Source organism: Ranitomeya variabilis, chromosome 8 (assembly GCF_051348905.1).
Source record: "Ranitomeya variabilis isolate aRanVar5 chromosome 8, aRanVar5.hap1, whole genome shotgun sequence".
NCBI classification, from domain to species: domain Eukaryota; kingdom Metazoa; phylum Chordata; class Amphibia; order Anura; family Dendrobatidae; genus Ranitomeya; species Ranitomeya variabilis.
The window spans coordinates 143243270-143269637 of record NC_135239.1 but is presented as its reverse complement, the minus strand read 5'-3'; the positions used below and the strand labels follow the sequence as shown (position 1 = coordinate 143269637).

Below are 26368 nucleotides of genomic sequence, written 5' to 3'. Positions count from 1 at the left end.
CTCACAGGCAGTGAGACGGAGTGCCAGCTCCTGCTAGGAGCAGGTGCTTACAGGCTACTGTCTGTGGGTACCCCACAGCCATCTTTCGGCCCAAGATCACCATCGGCATGACGCGATCACAAATCTATAAAAAAACAAAAAACAAAAAAACAAAACTGAATTGCCGTCCCCCCCCCATTCTTAGTGAAAAATCTGAATTTAAAAAAAAAACAAACAAACAAAAAAAAAAAACACTGTTTTCCAAAACGGCACCCCAACAAAATCTGCAAACACCCTCGTACAGTTCTATTAGCAAAAAAAAATACACATCTTTATTGCGCGATCGCAGAAAGATCTAAAAAAAAAAATAATAAATAAATCTGGTATCGCCATTTTCCTGGAGTCCACCGCATGGTAAACCAATGTAAGTGCGGAGGCTCTGGGCTTTCACAAAATGTCGACAGAGCCCCCACACCACCGAACACCAGCACACATCCGAATACCCCCCTCATCCCAGCCTGCAGCAATGCTCCAATCTTGCCTCCTCCAGCAGCGACTCTGGGACCCTGCTCCACCGTGGCCAGTAAGGTATAGCCGCATTATAAAGGCGCACCTCCTTTTTCCCAAATTTGGGGAAAATTAAAAAAAAAAAAAAGTGCCTTATAATCCGAAAAATACAGTACATTACAGTACATTTTTACCACTAAAGTGTTGTATTTCCACATCTCAATGTTCTAAAATTCTGTGAGGCACCTATGGGTTCAAAATCCTCACTACACCCCTAGATGAATTCCAGTCTAGTTTCCAAAATGAGGTCACTTGTGGGGAAAGTTTCTGCTGTTTTCACATGGCCGTGGCACTTCAAACGTGATATGGCTTTCACAATCTATCCCAGGCAAATAGCGCTTTCTTTTCCTAGCCGTGCCACGTGCCCAAGCAGAAGTTTTTAGACCACATATGGGGTATAGTAGCGTTCAGGACAAATTGCGCAACAAAATTATGGGATACGTTTTCTCCTATTATCCATAGTGAAAATTACAAATTTGGACGAAGGAAGAAGGGGAGAAAAAAAAAAAGAAAAAAAAGAGAACTTAAAAGTACATTTTTGTGGGTGAAAGGACTATTTTCACAGCTCTACGTTATAAACTTCAGTGAAGCACCTGGGGCTTCAAGGTACTCATCACACTAGTTTCCAAAATGGGGTCACATGTGGAGGGGAGTTTCCACTGTTTAGGAAGATCAATGGCTCTCCAAATGACACATGGCGTTTGCTCTCAATTCCAGGCATTTTTGCGTTCAAACAGTCAAAACTATGCTACTTCCCTTCTGAGACCAGCCGTACGCCCAAATAGTAGTTTTCCCACACATATGGGGTATCGGCATACTCAGAAGAAATTGCACAACAGATTTTAGTGTCCATTTTCTCCTTTTACCCTTGTGAAAGTAACAAATTTGGAGCTAAAGTAACATTTTTGGAAAAAAATTAATGTTCACTTTTTCCCTTCCACATTGCTTTAACTCTTGGGGGTGCTTCACAGAAAATTAATTAACGCTCCTGAATGTGGTTGAGTACATTGAGGGGTGTGCAGTTTTAGAATGGTGTCACTTTTGGGTATCTGTCATTTAGGACCCACTTCAAATGTGATATCAAACAAACGTTACTACTGTTATGAAGTGTTCCAGAGTAAGGGTATGTGCACATGTATCTGTGAGGGCTGCGGATTTTTCCGCAGCGGATTTGATAAATCCGCAGTGCAAAACCGCTGCGGTTTTTCCTGCGGATTTATCGCGGTTTCTATTGCGGATTCCGCTGCGGGTTTACACCTGCAGTTTTCTATTGGAGCAGGTGTAAACCCGCAGCGGAATCCGCACAAAGAATTGACATGCTGCGGAATGTAAACCGCTGCGTTTCAGCGTAGTTTTTTCCGCAGCATGTGCACTGCGGATTTCGTTTCCCATAGGTTTACATTGTACTGTAAACGCATGGGAAACTGCTGCGGATCTGCAGCTCCGGAAAAGCTGCGGATTCGCAGCAAAATCCGCAGAGTGTGCACATACCCTTAAAGTGGAACTGGTCAGATTTAAAAAAATTTGCCTGTCATCAAGGTCAAAATTGGCTTAATCAATAGATCTTGAAATAAATCCAATTGTGGAACTTTTTTTTTCCCAAAGCTCCAATGTAAAATTACATAAATCCATACAGAAAAAAAATAAAAAAATACCGTGTTAGCCAGTGGATAGTAAAATTATTTAGAATTGAGAGTCCTCAGTGGTTGATATCTTTTAAAGGGAACCGGTCACCCCCAAAAATCAAGGGTGATCTAAGCCCACCAGCGTCAGGGGCTTATCTACAACATTCTGGAATGCTGTAGATAAGCCCCCGATGTATCCTAAAAGATGAGAACAAGAGGTTATATTATACTCACCCAGGGGCGGTCCCGGTCCGGTCCAGTCCAATGGGTGGGCGTCGCGGTCCAGGGCCTCCCATCATCAGATGACGTCCTCTTCTGGTCTCCATGCTGCGGCGTACTTTGTCTGCCTTGTTGAGGGCAGAACAAAGTACTGCAGTGCGCTGGCGCCGGGCCTCTGACCTTTCCCGGCGCCTGCGCACTGCAGTACTTTGCTCTGCCCTCAAAAGGGCAAAGTACGCCTGCGCCGGAGCTTGAAGACAAGAAGAGGACGTCATCCTATGAAGGTAGGAGGCCCCGGACTGGACCGCTACGCCCAAGTGACTAATATAACCTATTTTTCTTATCTTTTAGGATACATCCAGGGCTTATCTACAGCATTACAGAATGCTGTAGATAAGCCCCTGATGCCGGTGGGCTTAGCTCACCCTCGATTTTGGGGGCGACAGGTTCCCTTTAATGGCTAACTGAAAAGATGGTAACTTGCAAGCTTTCTAGACTACTCCGGTCTCTTCATCAGGCAAAGACTAATAGAAATTCTGAAGAATCACATCACGTCACGTCACCTGTCTTATCTATGTCATTATTTCTGTGCCGTGTTGTGCATAAATATGTGATTCTTCAGAATTTCTATTAGTTTATGCCTGATAGACCGACGTAGTCTCGAAAGCTTGCAATTTGTTACCACCTTTTTACTGACTAACTGAAAAGATATCAACCACTGAGGACTCTGCTCTAAATATTTTTATAAATCCATACAGAATTGCTAGTGTATGTATTTTGAAAGACTGGACTTTTAGGCTGTGTGCGCACGTTGCGTATTTGCTTGCAGAAATTTCTGTTAGGTTTCTGCATCTCTTGGCAAAAAAAACGCAGCTGAAAATACACGCTTTTTTTGATGAGTTTTAAAAAACTTTAGAGCTAAATAAAGATTAAAAAAAAAAAAAAAAAAAAAGTAATTTCCTTGTTCAACCTCTTCAGCCAGATACCCTCATTAATATTAAATAAAGACACACACCAGCCTATGTAGGATCATTAACATAATTAACCTACGTATGCTGTAACAAAAAAAGAAACTGTCAAATCTGCGTGACATGCAATATCCGTTTATTTTTCTAAAAATGTTTGCGTGGCTCCCACAGTTTACATAACCTGCAGAGGGAAAGCCGACGGCTTATGTTAATATTCTGGGAAGGAGCCAATAGTCAAATGTTCCCAGGCTGTTTGCTTAGTCTTTACTGGCTAGTAGTGATGAGTGAATATACTCTTTACTCGAGATTTCTCGAGCAAGCTTGGGAGTCCTCCAAGTATTTTTTAGTGCTCGGAGTTTGAGTTTTTCTTGCCGCAGCTGAATGATTTACATCTGTTAGCCAGCATAAGTACATGTGGGTGTTGCCTGGTTGCTAGGGAATCCCCAACTGTACTTAAGCTAGCTAACAGATGTAAATCATTCACAGCTGCGGCAAGAAAAACTCCAAGCACTAAAAAATAAATACTCGGAGGACCCACGAGCATGCTCGAGAAATCTCGAGTAACGAGTATATTCGCTCAGCACTACTGGCTAGTTAACAGTGGAACCCAAGAAAAAAAAAAAAATTGATATGGGTCCCCCTATAAATTCAAACCAGCAAAGGCTTGGTCAACGTTATCTGAGGACACAAATCTCCAAGGTTGCTTATTTTTTGCATCAAACCATTCATACTCCACTGCTCAAAATAAATAAATAAAGGCACAAATAGAGGTTTTGCGGATAATCTGCACTACTGAAATCTCATAAAATTAAAATCCAGACAGTACATGCGTTTTTCTTTAGTTAATTAACACATTTCAAAGTACTACAGACTTCATCAGAACAAGAAAAGCATCTTGAATGACCTGGGTTCCTTCTTATGCATGACAAAGCTAGGTCTCATGCGGCTGAAGTGTGTCAGCAGTTCCTGCATGATAAAGACTGGCCCACCCGTTCCCCAGACCTGAATCCAATCACATCTGGGACATGTCTCTTTACATCCATCAACACCAGACTGTCCAGGAGTTGACTGAGGCCGGCGTCACACTAGCGTATTGCATCCGATGCGAGAGCATCAGATGCGATATGCTAATGACCCTCGGTTCCTGCTCGCAGCAGAGCAGGAGCTGAGTGTCATGCGTCTGTGCTCCGATTCTCTCGCACAGGGAGGATCGGAGTACAGCTGCGGAGGAGGCGGAGAAAAGAGTTTCTCCATCTCCTCCATTGCTGGGGTCCGCTTATAACGCACAGCACTCGGATGATATCCGAGTGGTGTGCGCGGTCTCACTCGCACCCATAGGCTTATATGGGTGCGAGTGAGCCGAGAGTTTTCCTCGGTCCGAGACAAATCGCAGCATGCTGAGATGGTCTCGGACCGAGGAAAACGGCCGACAAAAAGTCGGCTGCTGGGAGCTGCCCCATATGTTAACATTGGTCCGAGTGCAATGCGATTTTTTATCGCATTGCACTTGGCCGTTTAAAACGCCAGTGTGACGCTGGCCTGATGCTTTAATCCAGGTCTGGGAGGAGATCCCTCAGGAGAACAGCCGCCACCTCATCAGGACCATGCCCAGGCGTTGTAGGGAGGTCATACAGCCACGTGGAGGCCACACACTACCAAGCATTTCCTTGTCTTGAGGCATTTCCACTGAAGTTGGATCACCCTGTAATTTGATTTTCCACTTGGACTTTGAGTATCATTCCAAATTCAGACCTCCATGGGATGTTAATTTTGATTTATATTGATAATTTTTATATTTTATTGTTTTCAATGCATTCCACTATGTATTGAATAAAGATTTGCAACTGGAATATTTTAATGAATGATATCTAGGATGTGGTATTTTAGTTTCCCCTTTATTTTTTGAGCAGTGTATAAAGGAAATGTGTCATCTAACTTTAGGGCTTTCAGAGATCATTTAACTTTCAACGTGCTAAACTGTTCAAAGTAGTAATTTTGACCAGGGGTGTCCAGACTTTTACATGCCACTGTACATAGTGGTCTCCTACAAAGCTGATCTTGTGGCTGAGCCTCACAGGAGTACCAAGATGACAGCCACAGATGATCTTTCAGCACGTCTACGGCTGTCCTTGTAATTCATTGGTGATCTGCAGCAATGTTGGTGAGGGTCAATGGGAGCCAATGTGCACATACACACAAAAACACCAGCAACTGCTGTGTTGAAAGTGTAGCTGTCAATTTGTCAACCATTTAAAAGACCATTTTTTGGTAATAAAGTATACTACACTTAAAATGTATATTGGCAATCTAAAAAGCAAAAAAGTTGAAGAGACAGAGACCATTTAAGCACTTACATTGCACACGCCCCATGCCACAGTGCATTCCTCTGAAGTGGCTGATGCTTGGTTAGCTTGACATTCTATACCTAGAAGAGATTACAAGATAAATGCATTAATGAATGGATTTTGTAGTTAAAATCACCACGTTAAATAAAACATACCAAATATTTTCCTTTACAGGTTTTACAAGGATTATTTCTCCAAAAATACACAAGATTATTGTGAGTGTGAGACTGCTGTCACACTAGCAGTATTTGGTCAGTATTTTACATCAGTATTTGTAAGCCGAAACCAGGAGTGGAACAAATAGAGGAAAGGTATAATAGAAACATATGCACCACGTAGGCATTTATCACCCACTCCTGGTTTTGGCTTACAAATACTGACGTAAAATACTGACCAAATACTGCTAGTGTGACGGCAGCCTGAGGCTGCATACAGCACAAGTGTTACATAATCGCTCAGAATAAGGCTACGTTCACATTTGCGGTCCTCGCCGCAGCGGCGCCGCATGCATCATGCGCCCCTATATTTAACATGGGGGCGCATGGACATGCGGTGCACTTGCGTTTGGCGCCGCATGCGTCCCTGCGGCGCCCGCGTCGGGGCGCAGAGGACGCAGCAAGTTGCATTTTTGCTGCGTCCAAAATCAATGAAAAAAAGGACGCATGCGGCGCAAAACGCAGCGTTGTGCATGCGTTTTGCCGCGTTTTTGTTTGCATTGTGCGCTGCGGCGCCGACGCTGCGGCGCACAACGCAAATGTGAACGTAGCCTAATTAACACTGCGCTGATAAGTATGCACTCGTGCCATGGTGCCCAGCAAACAGATGTACTACACATTTTTTTCCTTAGGGTACCGTTACACAAAACGATTTACCAACGATCACGACCAGCGATACGACCTGGCCGTGATCGTTGGTCAGTCGTTGTGTGGTCGCTGGAGAGCTGTCACACAGACAGCTCTCCAGCGACCAACGATGCCGAAGTCCCCGGGTAACCAGGGTAAACATCGGGTTACTAAGCGCAGGGCCACGCTTAGTAACCCGATGTTTACCCTGGTTACCAGCGTAAACGTAAAAAAAACAAAAAAAAAACCACATACTCACATTCCGGTGCCTGCGTCCGCTTCCCTGCACTCCTCCTGCATCCTGTGTAAGAACCGGCCAAAGCAGAGCGGTGACGTCACCGCTGTGCTCTGCTTTCACTTTACGGCCGGCGCTCACAGTCAGTGCAGGGAAGCAGACGGCCAGGGACCTGACGGACACCGGAATGTAAGTATGTACTGTTTTGGTTTTTTTTACATTTACGATGGTAACCAGGGTAAACATCGGGTTACTAAGCGCGGCCCTGCGCTTAGTAACCCGATGTTTACCCTGGTTACAAGCGAACGCATCGCTGGATCGGTGTCACACACACCGATGCAGCGATGACAGCGGGAGATCCAGCGACGAAATAAAGTTTCAAACGATCTGCTACGACGTACGATTCTCAGCGGGGTCCCTGATCGCCGCTGCGTGTCAGACACAGCGATATCGTATGGATATCGCTGGAACGTCACGGATCGTGCCGTCGTAGCGATCAAAGTGCCAATATGAGACGGTACCCTTAAACATTTTTTAGTACACAGTCAAAAGTTTTGGCACACTTAAAATTGTTTCAGAAAATGTAACTGCCGTATTTTCCGGCGTATAAGACGACTTTTTAACCCCTGAAAATCATCTTAAAAGTCGGGGGTCGTCTTATACGCCAGGTGTATATGGTGGGGGGAGTGGTCCTGATGACGATGAGGGGGCGTCTCACAGGAAAGTGAGTATCCCCCATTACCTCATCGTAGCGCTGCAGCGTGGGGTCTCTGTGCTGGGAGCGGTGGCTGCTGTGCTGTGGGGCGGCGGCTCCTCTTCTGCAGTGTGGGGCGGCGGCGTATCTTCATGCAGTCGGGGCTCCTCCGGCATCTCCTTAAAGCTCGGAGGCCCCGCTGTCCGCTCCATCGGTACAATACGGTGGCCTCCGGGAAAATGGCCGCTGCTCAGATTCAGATCTCTTCTCCCGAGAGATCTCGGGACGAGATCTGAATCTGAGCAGCGGCCATTTTCCCGGAGGCCACCTCATTGTAGCTGCCAGCGGGGACTCCGGGCTTTAAGGAGATGCCGGAGGAGCCCCGACTGCATGAAGATATGCCGCCGCCCCACAGCACCAGAGGCCCCACACTGCAGAAGAGGAGCCGCCGCCCCACAGCACAGCAGCCGCCGCTCCCAGCACAGAGACCCCACGCTGCAGCGCTACGATGAGGTAATGGGGGATACTCACTTTCCTGTGAGACGCCCCCTCGTCGTCATCAGGACCACTCAAAGGCACATATTCACCGGCCCTATAAGACGACATACGGTGTATAAGAAGACCCCCGACTTTTAAGAAGATTTTATATTTTAACTGGTAAAGTTGGGGGGTCGTCTTATACGCCGGAAAATACGGTATTTCTCCCAGAAAATTAAGCAATTACACCTTTCTTTTTTGTGAATAGGAACACCACACAAGAAAAGGCAAAATTCAACATCAAATCTTACAAAACCCCCAAAATGGCCTGGACAAAAAATTGTTGGCACCCACAACTTAATATTTGGTTGCACACCCTTTGGAATAAATACAATCAATCGCTTCCTATAACCATAAAACGCTTCTTACACCTCTCAGCTGGAATTTTGGACCACTTTTGCAAACTGCTCCAGGTCTCATTTGAAGGGTGCTTGCTCCTAACAGCAATTTTAGGGTATGTGCACACGTCAGGATTTCTTGCAGAAATTTTCCTGACAAAAACCGGACATTTCTGCCAGAAATCCGCATGCGGTTTTTTTCACGTTTTTCCCCAAATGCTTAGAATAGCGGGAAAAACGCAGAAAATCCGCAAAATTAATGAACATGCTGCTTTTTTTTACCGCGATGCCTTTTTTTCGCGGAAAAAAACGCACCATGTGCACAAAACATGCAGAATGCATTCTAAATGATAGGATGCATAATGTATGCATTTTTAATGAGTTTTTATAAGTTGCCCGCAGGATGCGTTTTATTTTTGCACATACTTGTATTGCCGACGCATCCCGACATATGGACACACGTTCCATACGTCGTGCACTGGATGCGTCAGTATTTGGCGGACCGTCGTGGCAAAAAAAAAAAAAAAACACGTTCAAGGGAACGTTTTATTTCGCACGTCGGGTCCTGCATTTCCTACCGCGCATGTGCGGCCGGAACTCCGCCCCCTCCTCCCCAGTACTTTAGAATGGGCAGCGCATGCGTTGAAAAACTGCATCCGCTGCCCACGTTGTGCCGAATTTTCACAACGTCCGTCGGTACGTCACGCCGATGCTTAGCGACGGCCACGTACCGACAAATGTGAAAGAAGCCTTAGGCTATGTGCACACGTCTGGAATTTCCGAGGAAATTTCCACAGCAATTCTGGAACTCCCTGCCGCGGGAAAGACGCATGGGGAATTGGCATGTGTTTTCCCGCTCAACACTAGCGTTTTACAAGCGTAATTAGCTTGCAGAATGCTAGCGTTTTCCAAGTGATCTGTAGCATCGCTTGGAAAACTGATTGACAGGTTGGTCACAATTGTCAGTGTTTGATAAGTGTGACCAACTTTTTACTATTGATGCTGCCTATGCAGCACCAATAGTAAAAAGATCTAACATTAAGGCTGTGTGCAGACGTTGCGTTTTTTCGCTATAATGCATACATTATGCGTCCCACCATTTAGAATGCATACTGCAATTTGTGCACATGAGTTTTTTTCAGTCAAAAAGACGCATCGCGGTAAAAAACGCAGCATGTTCATTAATTTTGCGGATTTTTCGCGTTTTTCCCCACTATTTAATGCATTGGGGAGCTCTGGAAAAAAACACGCGAAAAAAAAAAAAAAAAAGCATGCCGATTTCTGGCATAAAATGTCCGGTTTCGCTCAAGAAATTTCTGCAAGAAATCCAGAACATGTACACATAGCCTAAAAATAAAAAAAAATAAAAAAACGTAATATTCTCACCTTCCGGCGTCCCCCGGCAGTCTTCCCGCTCCTTGCGATGCTCACGTTCCCAGTAATGCCTAGCGGCAATGACCCCAGATGATGTAGCGGTCTCAAGAGACGGCACGTCATCACAGGCCATTGCCGCAAAGCATCCTTGGGAACGCGAGCATCGGGAAGACTGCCGGGGACGCCAGAAGGTAAGAATATCATGTTTTTTTTCTTTTAAACAATTATGTGGTTCCCAGGGCCTGTAGGAGATTCTCCTCTCCTCCACTCTGGGTACCAACCGCACATGATCCGATTACTTCCCACATGGTGGGCATAGCCACATGCGGAAAGCAAGCGGATCAATGCATTCCTAATGTGCGGGGAATCCTCGCGATTCCACACAAAGAATGAACATGCTGCGTTTTTTTCCCGGAATGAGATTCCGCCGCTGAAAAAAAAACGCAACATGTGCACATAAAATGCGGAATGCATTCTAATAGGATGCTTAATGTATGCTTTTTTTTCGCGGTTTTATTGCCTTTTTATAGTGAAAAAAATGCGAAAAAACCTGAACGTGTACACATAGCCTTAAACTGATTGTTGCAGCAGATGTCCTGGGCCTGGTCTCAAATGTTGAGGTCCTGGGCTGGTGTGGTTACACGTCGTCTGCGGTTGTGAGGCCGGTTGGATTTACTGCCTAATTCTCTGAAAAGCCTTTGGAATTGGCTTCTGGTAGAGAAATGAACATTCAATTCATGGGCAGCAGCTCTGGTGGACATTCCTTCAAGTCAGGAAGCCAATTGCACGCTCCCTCAACACTTATGACATTATGTGATATAACTGCACATTTTATTGCGGCCTTCCTAAGGCACAATGTGCAATAACCATGCTGCCTAATCAGCATGTGGATATGCCACACCCGGGAGGTGGATGCGTTATCGCGGCAAAGGACAAGTGCTCACTAAGGTTTAGACACATTTGTGAACAATGTTAGAGAAAAAAAAAAAAGCCTTGTGTACATAGAAAGTCTTAGGGTACTGTCACACTGTCGCTACGACGGTACGATCCGTGACGTTCCAGCAATATCCATACGATATCGCTGTATCTGACACGCAGCAGCGATCAGGGACCCTGCTGAGAATCGTACGTCGTAGCAGATCGTTTGGAACTTTCTTTCGTCGCTGGATCTCCCGCTGTCATCGTTGGATCGGTGTGTGTGACACCGATCCAACGATGCGTTCGCTTGTAACCAGGGTAAACATCGGGTTACTAAGCGCAGGGCCGCGCTTAGTAACCCGATGTTTACCCTGGTTACCATCGTAAAAGTAAAAAAAAACAAAAAAAAACAGTACATACTCACATTCCGGTGTCCGTCAGGTCCCTTGCAGTCTGCTTCCCGCTCTGACTGACTGCCGGCAAGTAAGAGCAGATCACAGCGGTGACGTCACCGCTGTGCTCTGCTTTCACTTTACGGCGGCACTCAGTCAGAGCGGGAAGCAGACTGCAAGGGACCTGACGGACACCGGAATGTGAGTATGTACTGTTTTTTTTTTTGTTTTTTTTTACTTTTACGATGGTAACCAGGGTAAACATCGGGTTACTAAGCGCAGCCCTGCGCTTAGTAACCCGATGTTTACCCGGGGCCTTCAGCATCGTTGGTCGCTGGAGAGCTGTCTGTGTGACAGCTACCCAGCGACCACACAACGACTTTCCAACGATCACGGCCAGGTCGTATCGCTGGTCGTGATCATTGGAAAGTTGCAGAGTGTGACAGTACCCTTAGATCTTTGAGTTCAGCTCAAGAAAAATGGGAGCAAACACGTGTTGCATTTATGCTTTTGTTCAGTGTACATATCAATTAAACTTATTTTTCAAGTGTACAGAGGCTGTTCCGTGGTTTAGGCACACACAGCAATAGAAGTTACTGCTCCACAGAACCACTGCAGCTCATGATTGTCAGCAGCCAGTGACTTCAACGGTGCATCAGAAGATTAACACGCACCAAGAGGCGATGGTCTACAAAGAAATACTACATACTGCGACCCTTATGTTACTCTGTTATTTGAGCTGTGGATTAGGCACACTGGGGCTCAGAAGGGCATTTGGTAGTGCCGAATTTGTTGATTTCGTTTGTGGGGTGACGAGCCACTTTCTTTTCCAGAGCCTTTGTGCTACCAGTAAAGTGGGAGCCCCCTATATTTCCATTAACAAATGACAGACCCGAGTGGGGACTTGCTTTTTTTTTTTTTTTTGTGGATCGAGTTGAAGCTTTTGTTGGGAACATTTTACATCCACAGTGCCTCCATCTGCCTCATTATAGGGAATCTTTCACCAGAGGTTCTGTCCGAATCATGTATTTTAGAGATTTACATGGAAACCCCAATGTAAGCGCTTAGCTCAGGTTAAATGTGCGCCGAGCCTTACTGCAATCTTGAGACAGAATGAAAAGTCGGTCAAGAAGTTATGTTTTTAAGCCATTCCTCGTGCGGTATAAGTGATTTGGCGTCTTTCTTCGGGTCAGTGCGAATACAGATTTATATCTTGTTTTTCTATTTGGCTGCCGCCAAAATAAAAGATGCTTATTTTTATTACAAAAAAAAAATAAAATAGGGATTTGTGTACTCACCGTAAAGTCCTTTTCTCTGAGCCACTCATGGGGGGAGGGGGTGTTGTATGCTGCGGCCACTAGGAGGCAGACAGTGAATACAAAAAAGGGGTTAGCTGCTCCTCTGCAGTACACACCACCCACTGGTTCCGGACAGAACCAGTTCAGTGACCAAGCAGTTGGAGATTAACATTAACAGTAGGAACAACATGTCAACTAGAAAACCATCATAGGCAAAAGGCCAAAAGGGTGCGTGCTATGTCCCCCAATGAGTGACTCTGAGAGAAGGATTTTATGGTGAGTACACAAAAATCCTCATTTCTCCTTCGCCACATTGGGGGGCACAGGACCATGGGACGTACAAAAGCAGTCCCTGGGTGGGAAATAACATAACAAAACTCCCGGCACCTAATGTCTAAAGGTGCGCTACCGCTGCCTGCAAAATTTGTCAACCCAGGCCTGCATCTGCTGATGCCAGAGTATGGACATTTTAATGCTTTGAGAAAGTGTGCAGGCTAGACTAGGTAGCAGCTTTGCAATCCAGCTCTGCAGACGCTTGATGCCGAATGGCCCATGAAGCACCTACGACCGAGTGGAGTGTGCCTTGATCACCGCTGGAATAGGTTTGCATCTGACGCAGTAAGCTTCTTGAATAGCCGATCGAATCCATCTGGCTATTGTCGGCCGATCCCTTCCGATGCCCCTCCAGGAGCACAAAACAGGGCGTCCATCTGGCGATAAGGCGCCGTCCTAGACACGTACCTTCTGAGAGCCTTCACAAGATCCAAAGAATAAAGAGTTTTCTCCACACGGTGCACCGGAGATGGACAAAACGAGGGTAGAACAATATCCTCGTTAAAGTGGAAAGACAACGTCACTTTTGGAAGGAACGGCGGAGACTGCCTGAGGACTACTTTGTCACAGTGAAAAGTCAAAGGGAGCTCGGCAGGAAAGAGCAGCTAACTCAGAGACCCTTCTGATCGCAGTAATTGCAACTAGGAAGGTGACATTCTATGAGAGACGTCCTGCAACGGCTCAAAGGGAGATTCTTGTAGGACACCTACGACCAGATTAAGGTCCCAGGCGTCTAGGAGCGCTCTATAGGGAGGTACCACATGGGAGACTCCCTGGAGGAAAAAATTAGAAATAAAAAAAAAAAAAAAAGTTTGGAAGCGATCTTACCCTGGAACAGGACGGACAAGGCAGAGACCTGCCCCTTGGAGGGAGCGTGGCACTAGGCCCAAGTCCAGGCTGGACTGAAGGAATACCAAAATGGTGGGAATGTTGAAAACCAGGCCGCCTCTGCACCATCCAATAAAGATTTTCCAGACCCGATGATCGATGCACCCCGACACCGGTTTTCGAGTACTGATCATGGTGGAAACTACTTTGAGTGAAACTCGCTTGAGTCAAAACCCAGGGCGTTGTGCTGCGTTTTGCGTCGCATGGCCGCAAGCGTTGGACGCAAGAAACGCATCAAGTTGCATTTTTTTTGCGTCCAACTTTCGGCCAAAAACGACGCATGCGGCGCAAAACGCAGCGTTTCAGCGTGCGTTTTGCCGCGTTTTTGTTTGCGTTGTGCGCTGCGGCGCCGACGCTGCGGCGCACAACGCAAATGTGAACGTAGCCTTACATCTGCGGCTTTGCTGCGGATGTGCCCAACTCAATGAAAGTGTAAAGTTGCAGAAACGATGCAGTTCCGCACAAAAGTAGTGACATGCTGCGAGAAAAAAAAGCTGCGTTTCGGTGCGGCTTTTTCTGCAGCATGTGCACAACAAGTCTGCGGCTCCCATAGACTTACAATGGTTGTGCACTACACTGCGGATTTGATGCAATTCAGTGCGGCAAAAAACACTGCGGATCTGCAATCAAATCCGCAACGTGTGCACGCAGCCTTAGCATTTAGTGAACCTAGCAAAAAAGCCAAGCAAAACACAAGTGTGGGATTGCACTTTTTTTGCCATTTCATTGCACTTGGAATTTTTTTCACATTTTCTGTTACACAACATGGTAAAACCAATGGTGTCGTTCAAAAGTAGAACTTGTCCCGCAAAAGATAAGCCCTCACATGGCCATATTGACGGAAAAATTATGGCTCTGGAAAGAAGGGGAGCGATAAACGAAAAAAGCTCCAGGGGTGAAGGGGTTTAGAAACATTGATATGGACATATCTATGGAAATAGACAGAGATATATCTGTATCTATCTATCCATTATCTATCATCTATCTATCTATCCCTCTGTGTGTAATGGAGTGTAGGTTGGACAAATGTAAAAAAGAGGAGGTTGGACAGAAATGACATCACAAATCTTTTTGAAGAGAGAGGGGGGAGAGGAGGGAGGGGTTGGGTGTGTTTTGGAGTGGGTGTGGTAGGTTCGTGCTTAGTAGCAGTGCAATGCATCATGGAACTTGTAGTATTAGAGCACAATATCTCAGGAGAAAGGAAGTTGTCGATTAACCCCATGAGAGCTGAATCCAGCACTAAAGATGTGCTGCTACAGCATGATAAAAGGTAATATTGCTAAAATAAACACAGTAGATGTTTTCAGTGGCACATAATAGCAAGATTTATGAAAAAAAAAAAAAAAAAAAAAAAAAAAAAAAAAGAGGTTATAGTAGTTGACAACTTCTTTAATTCCTGTTGGACAATCTACCCCTTCTGATGAGTAAGCTTTAGCAATTACCGTTGTGATCCATCTAGCTATAGAAGTTTTAGAAGCTTTTTAACCCATTTTTTCCCCAAAAAAGGATAAATAGGTTAGGGTCCCTTCTCCAGGTACTAGTGGCCTCTAGATAGTCTAAGACTGCTTGCCTGACATCAAGGGAATGCAACGCTTGCTCCTTTGCATTAGAGGGGTTTTCACAAAAGGAGGGTAAAATTATCTCCTTTCAGTTTTGCACTGAAGCTATTTTAGGGACAAACGATGGATCTAATTTTAAAATATGGTCATAACGAATCCGAAGGTATGGATCCCTAATAGACAGGGCTTGTATTTCTCCCACTCTTTTAGCTGTTGTAATAGCTTACTAAAAAGGCTGTTTTCCCAGGTACGAACTGCAATAGGCATATCTTCGTTAAGGGTCCTTACATAGGGCCCTGAGGACTAAGTTTAAGTCCCAGGTGGGTGTCAATTGTCTAAAAGTGGATGCAATCTCTGGATGGCTTTAACAAACCTAATTATCCAAGGGTGAGAAGCCAAAAGAATAATCCAAGAAAGTGCTGAGGGACGAAATCTGTACCTTAAAGGGTACTAGGCCTAAAGGCCCCGTCTCACATAGCGAGATCGCTAGCGAGATCGCTGCTGAGTCACAAGTTTTGTGACGCAACAGCGACCTCCATAGCGATCTCGCTATGTGTGACACGTACCAGCGATCAGGCCCCTGCTGCGAGATCGCTGGTCGTGTCGGAATGGCCTGGACCTTTTTTTGGTCGTTGAGGCCCCGCTGACATTGCTGAATCGGTGTGTGTGACACCGATCCAGCGATGTCTTCACTGGTAACCAGGGTAAACATCGGGTTACTAAGCGCAGGGCCGCGCTTAGTAACCCGATGTTTACCCTGGTTACCAGCGTAAATGTAAAAAAAAAAAAAACACTACATACTCGCCTTCTGATGTCCGTCAGGTCCCTTGCCGTCTGCTTCCTGCCCTCACTGACTGCCGGCCGTACAGTGAGAAGTGAGAGCACAGCAGTGACGTCACCGCTGCGCTCTGCTCTCACTGTACGGCGGCTCAGTCAGAGAGCAGGAAGCGGACGGCAAGGGACCTGGACACCGAAAGGCGAGTATGTAGTGTTTGTTTTTTTTGGTAACCAGGGTAAACATCGGGTTACTAAGCGCGGCCCTGCGCTTAGTAACCCGATGTTTACCCTGGTTACCGGGTGCTGCAGGGGGACTTCGGCATCGTTGATGACAGTTTCAACGATGCCGAAGTCGTTCCCCTGATCGTTGGTCGCTGGGGAGAGCTGTCTGTGTGACAGCTCCCCAGCGACCACACAGCGACTTACCAACGATCACGGCCAGGTCGTATCGCTGGTCGTGATCGTTGGTAAATCGCTTAGTGAGACGGGGCCTTAAGGCCCATGTTGAAACCAGATTGGAGAAAATCCAGAACTCTGGGAACGTCCGGGGTTTCCGGCATCACGGCCGACCTGCCACCCTCCATACAGAATGTTTTCCAGATTTTGTAGTAAACGGCTGAAGTTACCGGTTTCCTACTAGCCTGAATGGTTGAAATGACTTCATCGGATAAACCTCGGGCTTTCAAAATGTCCCTTTCAGGATCCACGCTGAAAGGTGTAATTTTTCCGGGTTTTGGTGCAGGACAGGACCCTGATAAATGAGGTCTTTCCATAGCGGAAGTTTTATTGGGTTCTCTGTTGTCATGGATCCCAGCAACGGGAACCAGCTTCTTTTTGGCCAGAACGGTACAATCAGCAGAACTGTAGCTTGGTCTTCCTGAATTTTACCATCGGAATGAGTGCTAATGGGGGAAACGCATAGGAGAGTGGTTCGTCCCATGTTTGGCTTAAGGCGTCGACTGCTTCTGGCATGTCTGAAGGGTTGAGAGAATAAAATCTTGGAACCTTCGAATTTTTTCTTGTGGCAAACAAATCTATTCTGGGAGTTCCCCCAACGGTGGCATAATAGTTGGAAACTTCTTGATTTAGTTCCCACTCTGTTGGACACACTTCCCTCCTGCTCAGGTAGTCGGCCAAGATATTTTGAGACCCTTCTAAGTGTACTGCTGTAATTGACAGAAATGTGCTCTCCGCCCAAGCAAATATCTTCTGTGCCAACTCTTGAATTGCCTTGTGTCTGGGGCCTCCCTGGTGTCTCAGGAAGGATACTGCTGTCATGTTGTATGTTAAAATCTTCACATGCCTGTTCTTTAGGCGAGAACGGTTCCTTCTTAGTTTCCCAAACCGCGTAAAGTTCTCTGTAGTTTGACGACTTGTGGCTGATGTCCTCGGGCCACCTGCCCTGGAAGAAACTCCCTTCTAGGTGTGCTCCCCATCCCCACTGACTGGAGTCTGTGGTGATTACCACACAAGGGGTCAAGATCCATGGTACACCTATTCTTAGGTTGCTGTATCGTGTCCACCACCGTAATGATCTTCTTATCGCTGCTGATAGTTGAATTGTTCTGTCCAGAGACGTCTGGCAACGATCCCATATCAAGAGGACCTGTCTTTGTAGTAGTCTTGAGTGAGCTTGGGCCCACCTGACACAGGTGATACATGCTGTCATCTTCCCCAAGATCTTCATGGCTGATCTTATTGTAACCTGATGCCTCAGGAAATCTATGATCGTCTTTTTCATTGACTCCTGTTTTTCTCTTGGTAGAAAGGATTGTCTGGTGGTAAAATCCAGAAGCACTCCCAGGAAAACCTTCCGAGATTCGGGCTTTAGGTGTGACTTTTTTCGGTTTACGACCCAACCCAGGTGTTCTAACACTGCTATAACTCGATCTCTGTGTAGTAGTAAAGTGTCTTCTGTTCGGGCTACCAGGAGAAAATCGTCCAAATAAGGAATTATCGTAATTCCTTGGTTTCTTAGATATGCCACTACCTCGGCCACCAACTTTGTGAATATTCTTGGAGCCGAGGCTAGTCCAAACGGGAGGCACTGAAACTGGAGGTGGCAGGTTTGGTCCGGAAATTTTACAGAGAACCTCAGAAGCTCCTGAGAAGTTGAATGGATTGGAACCTGATAATACGCACTCTCCAGGTCGAGAGTGCACATTACCAAATTTTTGTCTATAAGGTGGATGGTTGATCTTAATGATTCCATCCTGAACCTTTTGTATTTGACGTATACGTTTAAAGGTTTGAGGTTTATTATTGTGCGAGTTTCCCTGAAGGTTTCAGGATTGAGAATAGGGAAGAGTAGTGACCGCTGCCTATTTCTGGTGGGGGAACCCAAACTATGACCTGAGAGATGAAAAGTTTTTGAAGGTCTGAGAACATTGGAGAACTGATTGCTACAACTGTTGGTCAGATACATCTGTGTGGCGGGGGAGATATAAGCTCTATTTTGTAGCCCTCCGAAATTATACTGAGGACATATTTGTTTTTTGTGATTCAACTCCAGTTGTTCAGAAACAGACTGAGCCTGCCCCCTATTCCTATGGCGTCATTGTCTTCTAGGTCTAGCACTTAATTCCCTGGGATTTCTTCCCCTTCTGTTCTGAGCATAGGACCCTTTATAGGTCCCTCTATTGGATTTCCACTGTTCTCTATAGTCAGGTTGTTTGCGAGGTGGAGGCCTTTTCTGAAAAGGCTGAAATTTCTTAGGTTTATCCTCCGGAAAACCTTTTTTTTATTATCAGATGCAAACTCTAAGATGTCATGTCTAATGTCTGTCCAAACACCCGGGATCCTGCAAAGGGAATGGCACATAATTTATTTTTAGAGGCGTTATCTCCCGTCCAAGATTTAAGCCATATAGCCCTACGGGTTGCATTAGATAACGAACTATTTCTAGCTGCAAATCTCACTGATTCGGCTGAAGTATCTGCCATGAAGGCCGTGGCGGACATTATAATGGGCAGGGAAGCAATTATATCTGCCCGCAGGGTCTTCATTAAATGCTCTTCTAATTGCCCCATCAACAAGAACATGGACCTGGCTACCGAAGTAGCCACTATGTTAGTCTTTATCACAGCTGCCGATGTTTCCCAAGCTTGACGTAAAAGAATATCTGCCTTGCGGTCCATGGCATCCCTGAGGCTTGACGAATCCTCAAAAGGGATGGCTGTCTTTGTATCTTTGGCCACAGGTACGTCGACTTTAGGGATTCCTTCCCGTGTCTTGATATCCTCTGGGTCAAACGGAAGACTGCTTTTAAATTCCCGGGACATCACCAGTCTACGTTCTACATCCTTCCACTCCTGCAGTATCATCAGTCGGATGTGTTCGCTCACCGGGAACACCGTCTGTCTCTGGGATGCAAGACCTCCGAACATCAGATCCTGCCTGGACTTCGGACATGGTTCCTCCATCTGCATCGTATTTCTCACCGCCTGAACTAGCTCTTCCGTGTCTTCTACCAAAAAAAGAAACTTCCTTCCTTGCTCCTGTTCTTCTAGTGGCAGCTCTCCTTCCTCCTGATCCAAGCTCTTAAATTCTGATTCTTCATCTGAAGAAATATCAGGATCTTTTTGTTCTGAGTCCATCCTAGGTCTTTTGCGACTCGGACCTGGACTGGAAGGGCATTGCCGAGACAAGGTAGCTAATGAGCTTTGTACCTCCTCATCTCTGACAGGAACGTTGGTTGTTCTTCTTACAACCTTGGAAATACAGGAGTTGCAGAGAGCTTTTTTGTATGTTTCTGGAAGCTATACATGACATATTGAGCACCGCCTAGACTTCACCGAGGCCTTTCCTGGCCTATTTGTTGTTGGGAGGGGTGCCTGTGGGACATCCTTACCCTAAATATAAGAATAGGGACTGCTTAGCGTCTATGTGTGTGTTTGTACAGGTACGTATGCGCTATGCGCACTTACCCCAGGATCCTCACTCCTGATTTCCATGTCCTCTGCTGAGAAACAATCAGGACTGGGTAAATATGCCGCCCCATGGCAAAAGAAAAACACCTCAGCAGTCGCTGCACTCACCCCTTGTCTCCGGCATTGCAAATACTTCTGCTTTAGCCTTCTGCACCACATGACTCTGGACCGACTGACCGAGTATCGTGTATCTGCGGTCGGAAGCCTGCGCGAATAATCAAATTATGCGCCCGCTGTTCTGCCGCTGAACACAGTTATCGGCCCTGTTATTATGCCTTATCTCTGCGTTCCATGAAGTGGAACGCACCCTGGCCGACGATGTCACCGGAAATGACGTCCGGCCTGATCGAGTACGCCCCCCGTCGTCACCGGAAATGATGATCGTATCATAAGCACCTAATTCCGCGTTCCACGCAGTGGAATGCATGCTGGGCCTCGCTGACGCTGGGAGTTCCTGTGCCACCCCTGTGTTCGTGTATAGAACACGTGGATCCCAGCGCCTCTCCTCCGATATGGCGCCCGAGCCGAGAGGCCCCCCACTGGGAGGAAGCGGCTCTACCCAGGAGCTCGTCCGCTCGACTGGTCTCTGGGGCAGAGGGACTCCCCTCCGGGAAGTTTCTGCCCTGGGCTATTCAAGAGGGGGAAAGATATTGGACCAGCAGCACGATCCCCCTGAGCCCTCCGGTCCGGTAAGCTGCTGTGCTGATCTCTCATGTGTCCCTCCATGCAGGGACAGGAAAAACACTGAAGGAAAGGGTGCGGAGTGGGGCCTTTTAACCTCTCGTGTTGTTTTTCCTGTCCCTGCAAGGAGGAGGAGGACGTCCTCCAATGTGCTGTCAGGGGGATGTCCTGGAAATATGTTTTTGATTTTGCGTTTTGGGCATTTGCAAATAACCTCGAGATGGGGATCCCGGAGGTCGACTTAAGGATAGGAAGACCTCTTGGTTCAGGCACCATTCCCCGGGATGGACGTCCTTCCTGCTGGAAGAAATCTGCCTGAGTGTTGTCCGAGCCCTTCAGATGTACAGCGGAGATTGAAAGCAGGTGTTTCTCTGCCCAAAGAAATATCCGTGCTGCAACTAGTTTCAGGCTGGCATACTTCGTGCCTCCTTGATGCCAAAGATACGCCACCGTTGTTACATTGTCGGAGTAGACACGGACATGATGGCCTTGGACTAGAGATGAAGCAGGTCTATCGTAGCCATTACCCAGTTTTGCCCGATAAGTGGGATTGCCGTTCTGATTGACTCCATCTTGAACCTCCGGTATTTGATGACCTGGTTCAGGGGTTTTAAATTTATGATCTCACTGCATTTCCCGGAGGGTTTCCTTATGAGGAATAGACGAGAGTAATGACCTCTGCCTAAGTCCTGCTGAGGTACATGAGAGATCACTTTTTCTTGCAAGAGATCCTGAATTTGAAGGAGAAGGGAGTCCCGGGGGTCTGGGGACTGTTCCGGGGTAATTTTCAGGCATTGGGGGGCTCTCGAATTCGAATTTCAGTCCGAATCGTATGGTGTGGAGGATCCACTGGTTCGTGTATATGGACTGCCATTGTGCGAGAAACTGCGAGAGTCGCCCCCCCCACCGGAGAGTCACTGTTTATCCGTGGTCTGTTGCTGTTGAGGCACAAGGATATTTCTGTCTCTACCCCCCCTTCGGGTAGCTCCATTGACCCGTTTTACCTTTTCCCCTGAAGTCCTTCTGGGAGGACTGGTCATGAGGGGGACGAAAAAAAAACGCTTCCTAGCAACCTTTTGTTCGGTAAGCGATTTTTTTTTCCTATCAGATGCCTTATCAAGGATATCATCCAAGACTGGTCCAAACACATGGTGTCCCTGAAAGGGGCTGGCGCAGAGTTTGGTTTTAGAGGTGAAGTCGCCTCCCCAAGACTTCAGCCAAAGGGCTCTCCTGGCTGAGTTAGAGAGGACTAGGGACTGAGCAGCCACATGAACGGATTCCCCTGAGGCATCGGCTAAGAACCCTGTTGACTTTTGAAGAAGGGGGAGGGAGTCCAGGAATTCCTCTCTGGAAGTAACCTGGGAGAGATGTTCCTCTAATTTGCGAAGCCAGAGGACTAGGGCCCTGGCGACGCATGTAGACGCAATATTTGCTTTAAGCAAGTTTGTAGAGGATTCCCAGGACTTCTTTAGGTGGCTTTCTATTTTTCGATCCATTAGATGTTTCAATTGAGAAGAATCCTCAAAAAGGGAGAGGTCTTTTTGATGGGAGATGGAGGACCACCCGACCTCGGCTGCCGGGCTGGTAAGAACATCCAGGTGCTCTGTTCACCGGCCACGGCAGCACCTGCAGGAAACTCTTCATGCCCCACTGGGGGACAGGAAAAACACTGGAGATAGCAGGAAGGGGAGGGTTATCTAACCTCTTTGTGTTTCCTGTCCCCCATTAGGGCGGGGGGACATCCTCCAAGGTGACTGTCGTGGAAGGGGACTAGAGAAATACAGCATTCTATAATAGTGTATCAGCCCTGAAAGGTGATGGCCGTATGTCTTATTGGCTATAACTGGTGACAGTTTTCCTATCAATAAAGGCATGAAGTCACGCTGCTGTGATGGGTGATAAATAAAATATTACAATCATGATATTTTATTTTTGTTAGCTACTAAAAAGTATTGTTACAAAGCAAGCTTCCAAAACTACTAAGGGCATGTGCCCACAGTCCGGCAGAGCAGTGTTTTGGGTGCAGCTCACCTGCAGTGCATCTAAAACACTGCGTTCTACATTACAAGCATAGTGGTTGGATCTATAGAAATCCATGCCCACTGTGCTTCTATTGGACGCTGTGTAAAAGTATCCGCGCTGTGGGTTTATGAGCCGCAGCATGTCAATTATCTGTAGTGGAGACGCTAGTCTCCGCTGTTTAGTCTCCCCCAGACTGTCACTAGATTATGTAAATCTGCAGGGTTCACTGAACACATGCGGATTTACCTGCGTGATTAGAACACAGCGAAAATACGCTGCTATATCCTGATTGTGGGCACAGCCTAAAGGTACCGTCACATTAAGCGACGCTGCAGCGATATCGACAACGATGCCGATCGCTGCAGCGTCGCTGTGTGGTCGCTGGAGAGCTGTCACACAGACAGCTCTCCAGCGACCAACGATGCAGAGGTCCCCGGGTAACCAGGGTAAACATCGGGTTACTAAGCGCAGGGCCGCGCTTAGTAACCCGATGTTTACCCTGGTTACCATTGTAAATGTAAAAAAAAAAACAAACAAAAAAAAAAAAAAAAAAAACAGTACATACTCACCTTCTGATGTCCGTCAGGTCCCTGGCCGTCTGCTTCCCGCACTGACTGAGCGGCCGTAAAGTAAAAGCAGAGCACAGCGGTGACGTCACTGCTGTGCTTTACGGCCGGCTGGCGCTCAGTCAGTGCGGGAAGCAGACGGCCAGGGACCTGACGGACATCAGAAGGGGAGTATGTACTGTTTTTTGTTTTTTTTTACATTTACAATGGTAACCAGGGTAAATATCGGGTTACTAAGCACGGCCCTGCGCTTAGTAACCCGATATTTACCCTGGTTACCATTGTAAAACATTGCTGGCATCGTTGCTTTTGCTGTCAAACACGACGATACACGCCGATCTGACGACCAAATAAAGTTCTGAACTTTCAGCAACGACCAGCGATATCATAGCAGGATCCAGATCGCTGCTGCGTGTCAAACACAACGATATCGCTATCCAGGACGCTGCAACGTCACGGATCGCTATCGTTGCAAAGTCGTTTAGTGTGAAGGTACCTTTAGGTCTCTTCATCAGGCATGGTATAACAAAGTATCTAAAGGAAGTATTACACAAAGGGGGAAGTTAAACAAAAACTGAGCTTGAAAAGAATCCTTAATTGGCTTAGAAAAGGGGCGTGAAAGTTTTATTGTGGCAATATTGTGATTTCAAGTTGCCTTTTAATGACAACTTTCATATTATTTACAGTGTCCTGGAGCACAGAAATGTTTGGCCACAGGTAGATTTATTTATTTTTTTTCTTTATGTCTTTAATCATGCTCTCAGTTTCTGTCCTGTTAAGTACACCACATTGAGAGAACATGCAAACATCCCAGGGATCTTATAGCTGTTTTGCGTTGCAGATAAGTCACCCATCTGTGGTCACTACATGAGTGCATGTTTTGCAGCTCTTCTCATTGCAAGGATAGATTCTTCTTGGTGTATCAGGGCATTGAGTTTCGGATCACAATATTTCTTAAATTTGAAGGATTCTATAGCATAGCATGCAAGTCTTGTTAAGATTGTTAACATGTCATCGGTGATGACAGGATGCGCAAAAAAAAAAAAAACACCAGGCATTGTCCAGTTTAGCCATGAAAAAGGTTGGCATACTGGGGTGGCAGTGAATAAATCTGGTTTGTTTTAATACAGTCTCAGAAAGGATCCCATTGGCTTCAAGAAACATTTGGATGGTGGTTAGACCATCATGTAGGATGTTAGAATGTAGGGAGCATCCATGGTTTCTAAGATGGCACCCCTTTGTAAATACTGATAGATTTTTTTTTTTTTATTATTATTATTATTATTATTATTATTATTAATTACACAAAGAGTCCATGGTGCCATTTCTAACAAACTTTAAGGACGTTCACTACCCATTCTGAGAATTTTTTCAGTTAGTATTCCCACCACAGATGATTATCAGGGGTGGGAATTGCAAAACTTTAACAGAAGACTGGAAAACAAGTGACTTTCAAGTGAAAGTCCTAGGCTGTTGAGCTCAGATCAAGAGAGCCACCGTCAGTTAAAGGGAATCTGTCACCCCATTTTAGGCCTATAAGCAAGGCCACAGCCATCAGGGGCTTATCTACAGCATTCTATAATGCTGTAGATAAGCCCCCATGTAACCTGTAAGATAAGAAAAACAAGTTAAGGTACCTTCACACGAAGCGACGCTGCAGCGATAGCGACAACGATGCCGATCGCTGCAGCGTCGCTGTTTGATCGCTGGGGAGCTGTCACACAGACCGCTCTCCAGCGACCAACGATGCCGAGGTCCCCGGGTAACCAGGGTAAACATCGGGTTGCTAAGCGCAGGGCCGCGCTTAGTAACCCGATGTTTACCCTGGTTACCAGCGTAAAAGTAAAAAAAACAAACAGTACATGCTCACCTGCGCGTCCCCCAGCGTCTGCTTCCTGACACTGACTGAGCTCCGGCCCTAACAGCACAGCGGTGACGTCACCGCTGTACTTTCACTTTAGGGCCGGCGCTCAGTAAGTGTCAGGAAGCAGACGCTGGGGGACGCGCAGGTGAGCATGTACTGTTTGTTTTTTTTACTTTTACGCTGGTAACCAGGGTAAACATCGGGTTACTAAGCGCAGCCCTGCGCTTAGTAACCCGATGTTTACCCTGGTTACCAGTGTAAAACATCGCTGGTATCGTTGCTTTTGCTTTCAAACACAACGATACACGGCGATCGGACGACCAAATAAAGTTCTGGACTTTATTCAGCGACATCACAGCAGGATCCTGATCGCTGCTGCGTGTCAAACTAAACGATATCGCTAGCGAGGACGCTGCAACGTCACGGATCGCTAGCGATATCGTTACAAAGTCGTTTCGTGTGAAGGTACCTTTAAGGTACCGTCACATTTAGAGACGCTGCAGCGATCCAGACAACGATCCCGATCGCTGCAGCGTCGCTGTTTGGTCGCTGGAGAGCTGTCACACAGACAGCTCTCCAGCGACCAACGATGCCGAGGTCCCCGGGGAAACATCGGGTTACTAAGCGCAGGGCCGCGCTTAGTAACCCGATGTTTACCCTGGTTACCAGCATAAAAGTAAAAAAAAAACCAAACACTACATACTTACATTCCGCTGTCTGTCCCCCGGCGTTCTGCTTCTCTGCACTGTGTAAGCACAGCGGCCGGAAAGCAGAGCAGTGACGTCACCGCTGTGCCCTGCTTTCCGGCTGGCACTTACACAGTGCAAAGAAGCACAGCGCCGGGGGACAGACAGCGGAATGTAAGTATGTAGTGGTTTTTTTTTTTAACTTTTACGCTGGTAACCAAGGTAAATATCGGGTTACTAAGCGCGGCCCTGCGCTTAGTAACCCGATGTTTACCCTGGTTACCAGTGAAGACATCGCTGGATCGGTGTCACGCACACCGATCCAGCGATGTCTGCGGGAGATCCAGCGACGAAATAAGGTGCTGGCCTCCTAGCTCCGACCAACGACATCACAGCAGGATCCAGATCGCTGCTGCGTGTCAAACACAACGATATCGCTATCCAGGACGCTGCAACGTCACGGATTGCTAGCGATATCGTTGTTAAGTTGTTCAGTGTGAAGGTACCTTTAGATTATACTCACCCAGGGGCGGACCGGCGCCTCCCATCTTCATATGATGTCGTCCTCTTTGCTTCCCGTCACGGCTCCGGCACAGGTGTACTTTGTCTGCCCTGTTAAGGGCAGAGCAAAGTACTGCAGTGCGCAGGCGCCGGGCCTCTCTGACCTTTCCCAGCGCCTGCACACTGCAGTACTTTGCTCTTCCCTCAACAGGGCAGAAAAGTACGCCTGTA

General features: G+C 46.7%; 1 protein-coding gene across 1 annotated transcript in view; it reads right to left on the bottom strand.

The window, feature by feature from the left end:
• Positions 1 to 26368, bottom strand: part of RBX1 (ring-box 1) — a 64708-nt gene that overhangs the window by 14542 nt on the left and 23798 nt on the right. The window contains exon 3 of the mRNA XM_077277520.1: positions 5713 to 5783. Within this exon, the coding sequence (XP_077133635.1) occupies positions 5713 to 5783 (71 nt within the window). The remainder of the gene's footprint in view (positions 1 to 5712; positions 5784 to 26368) is intronic.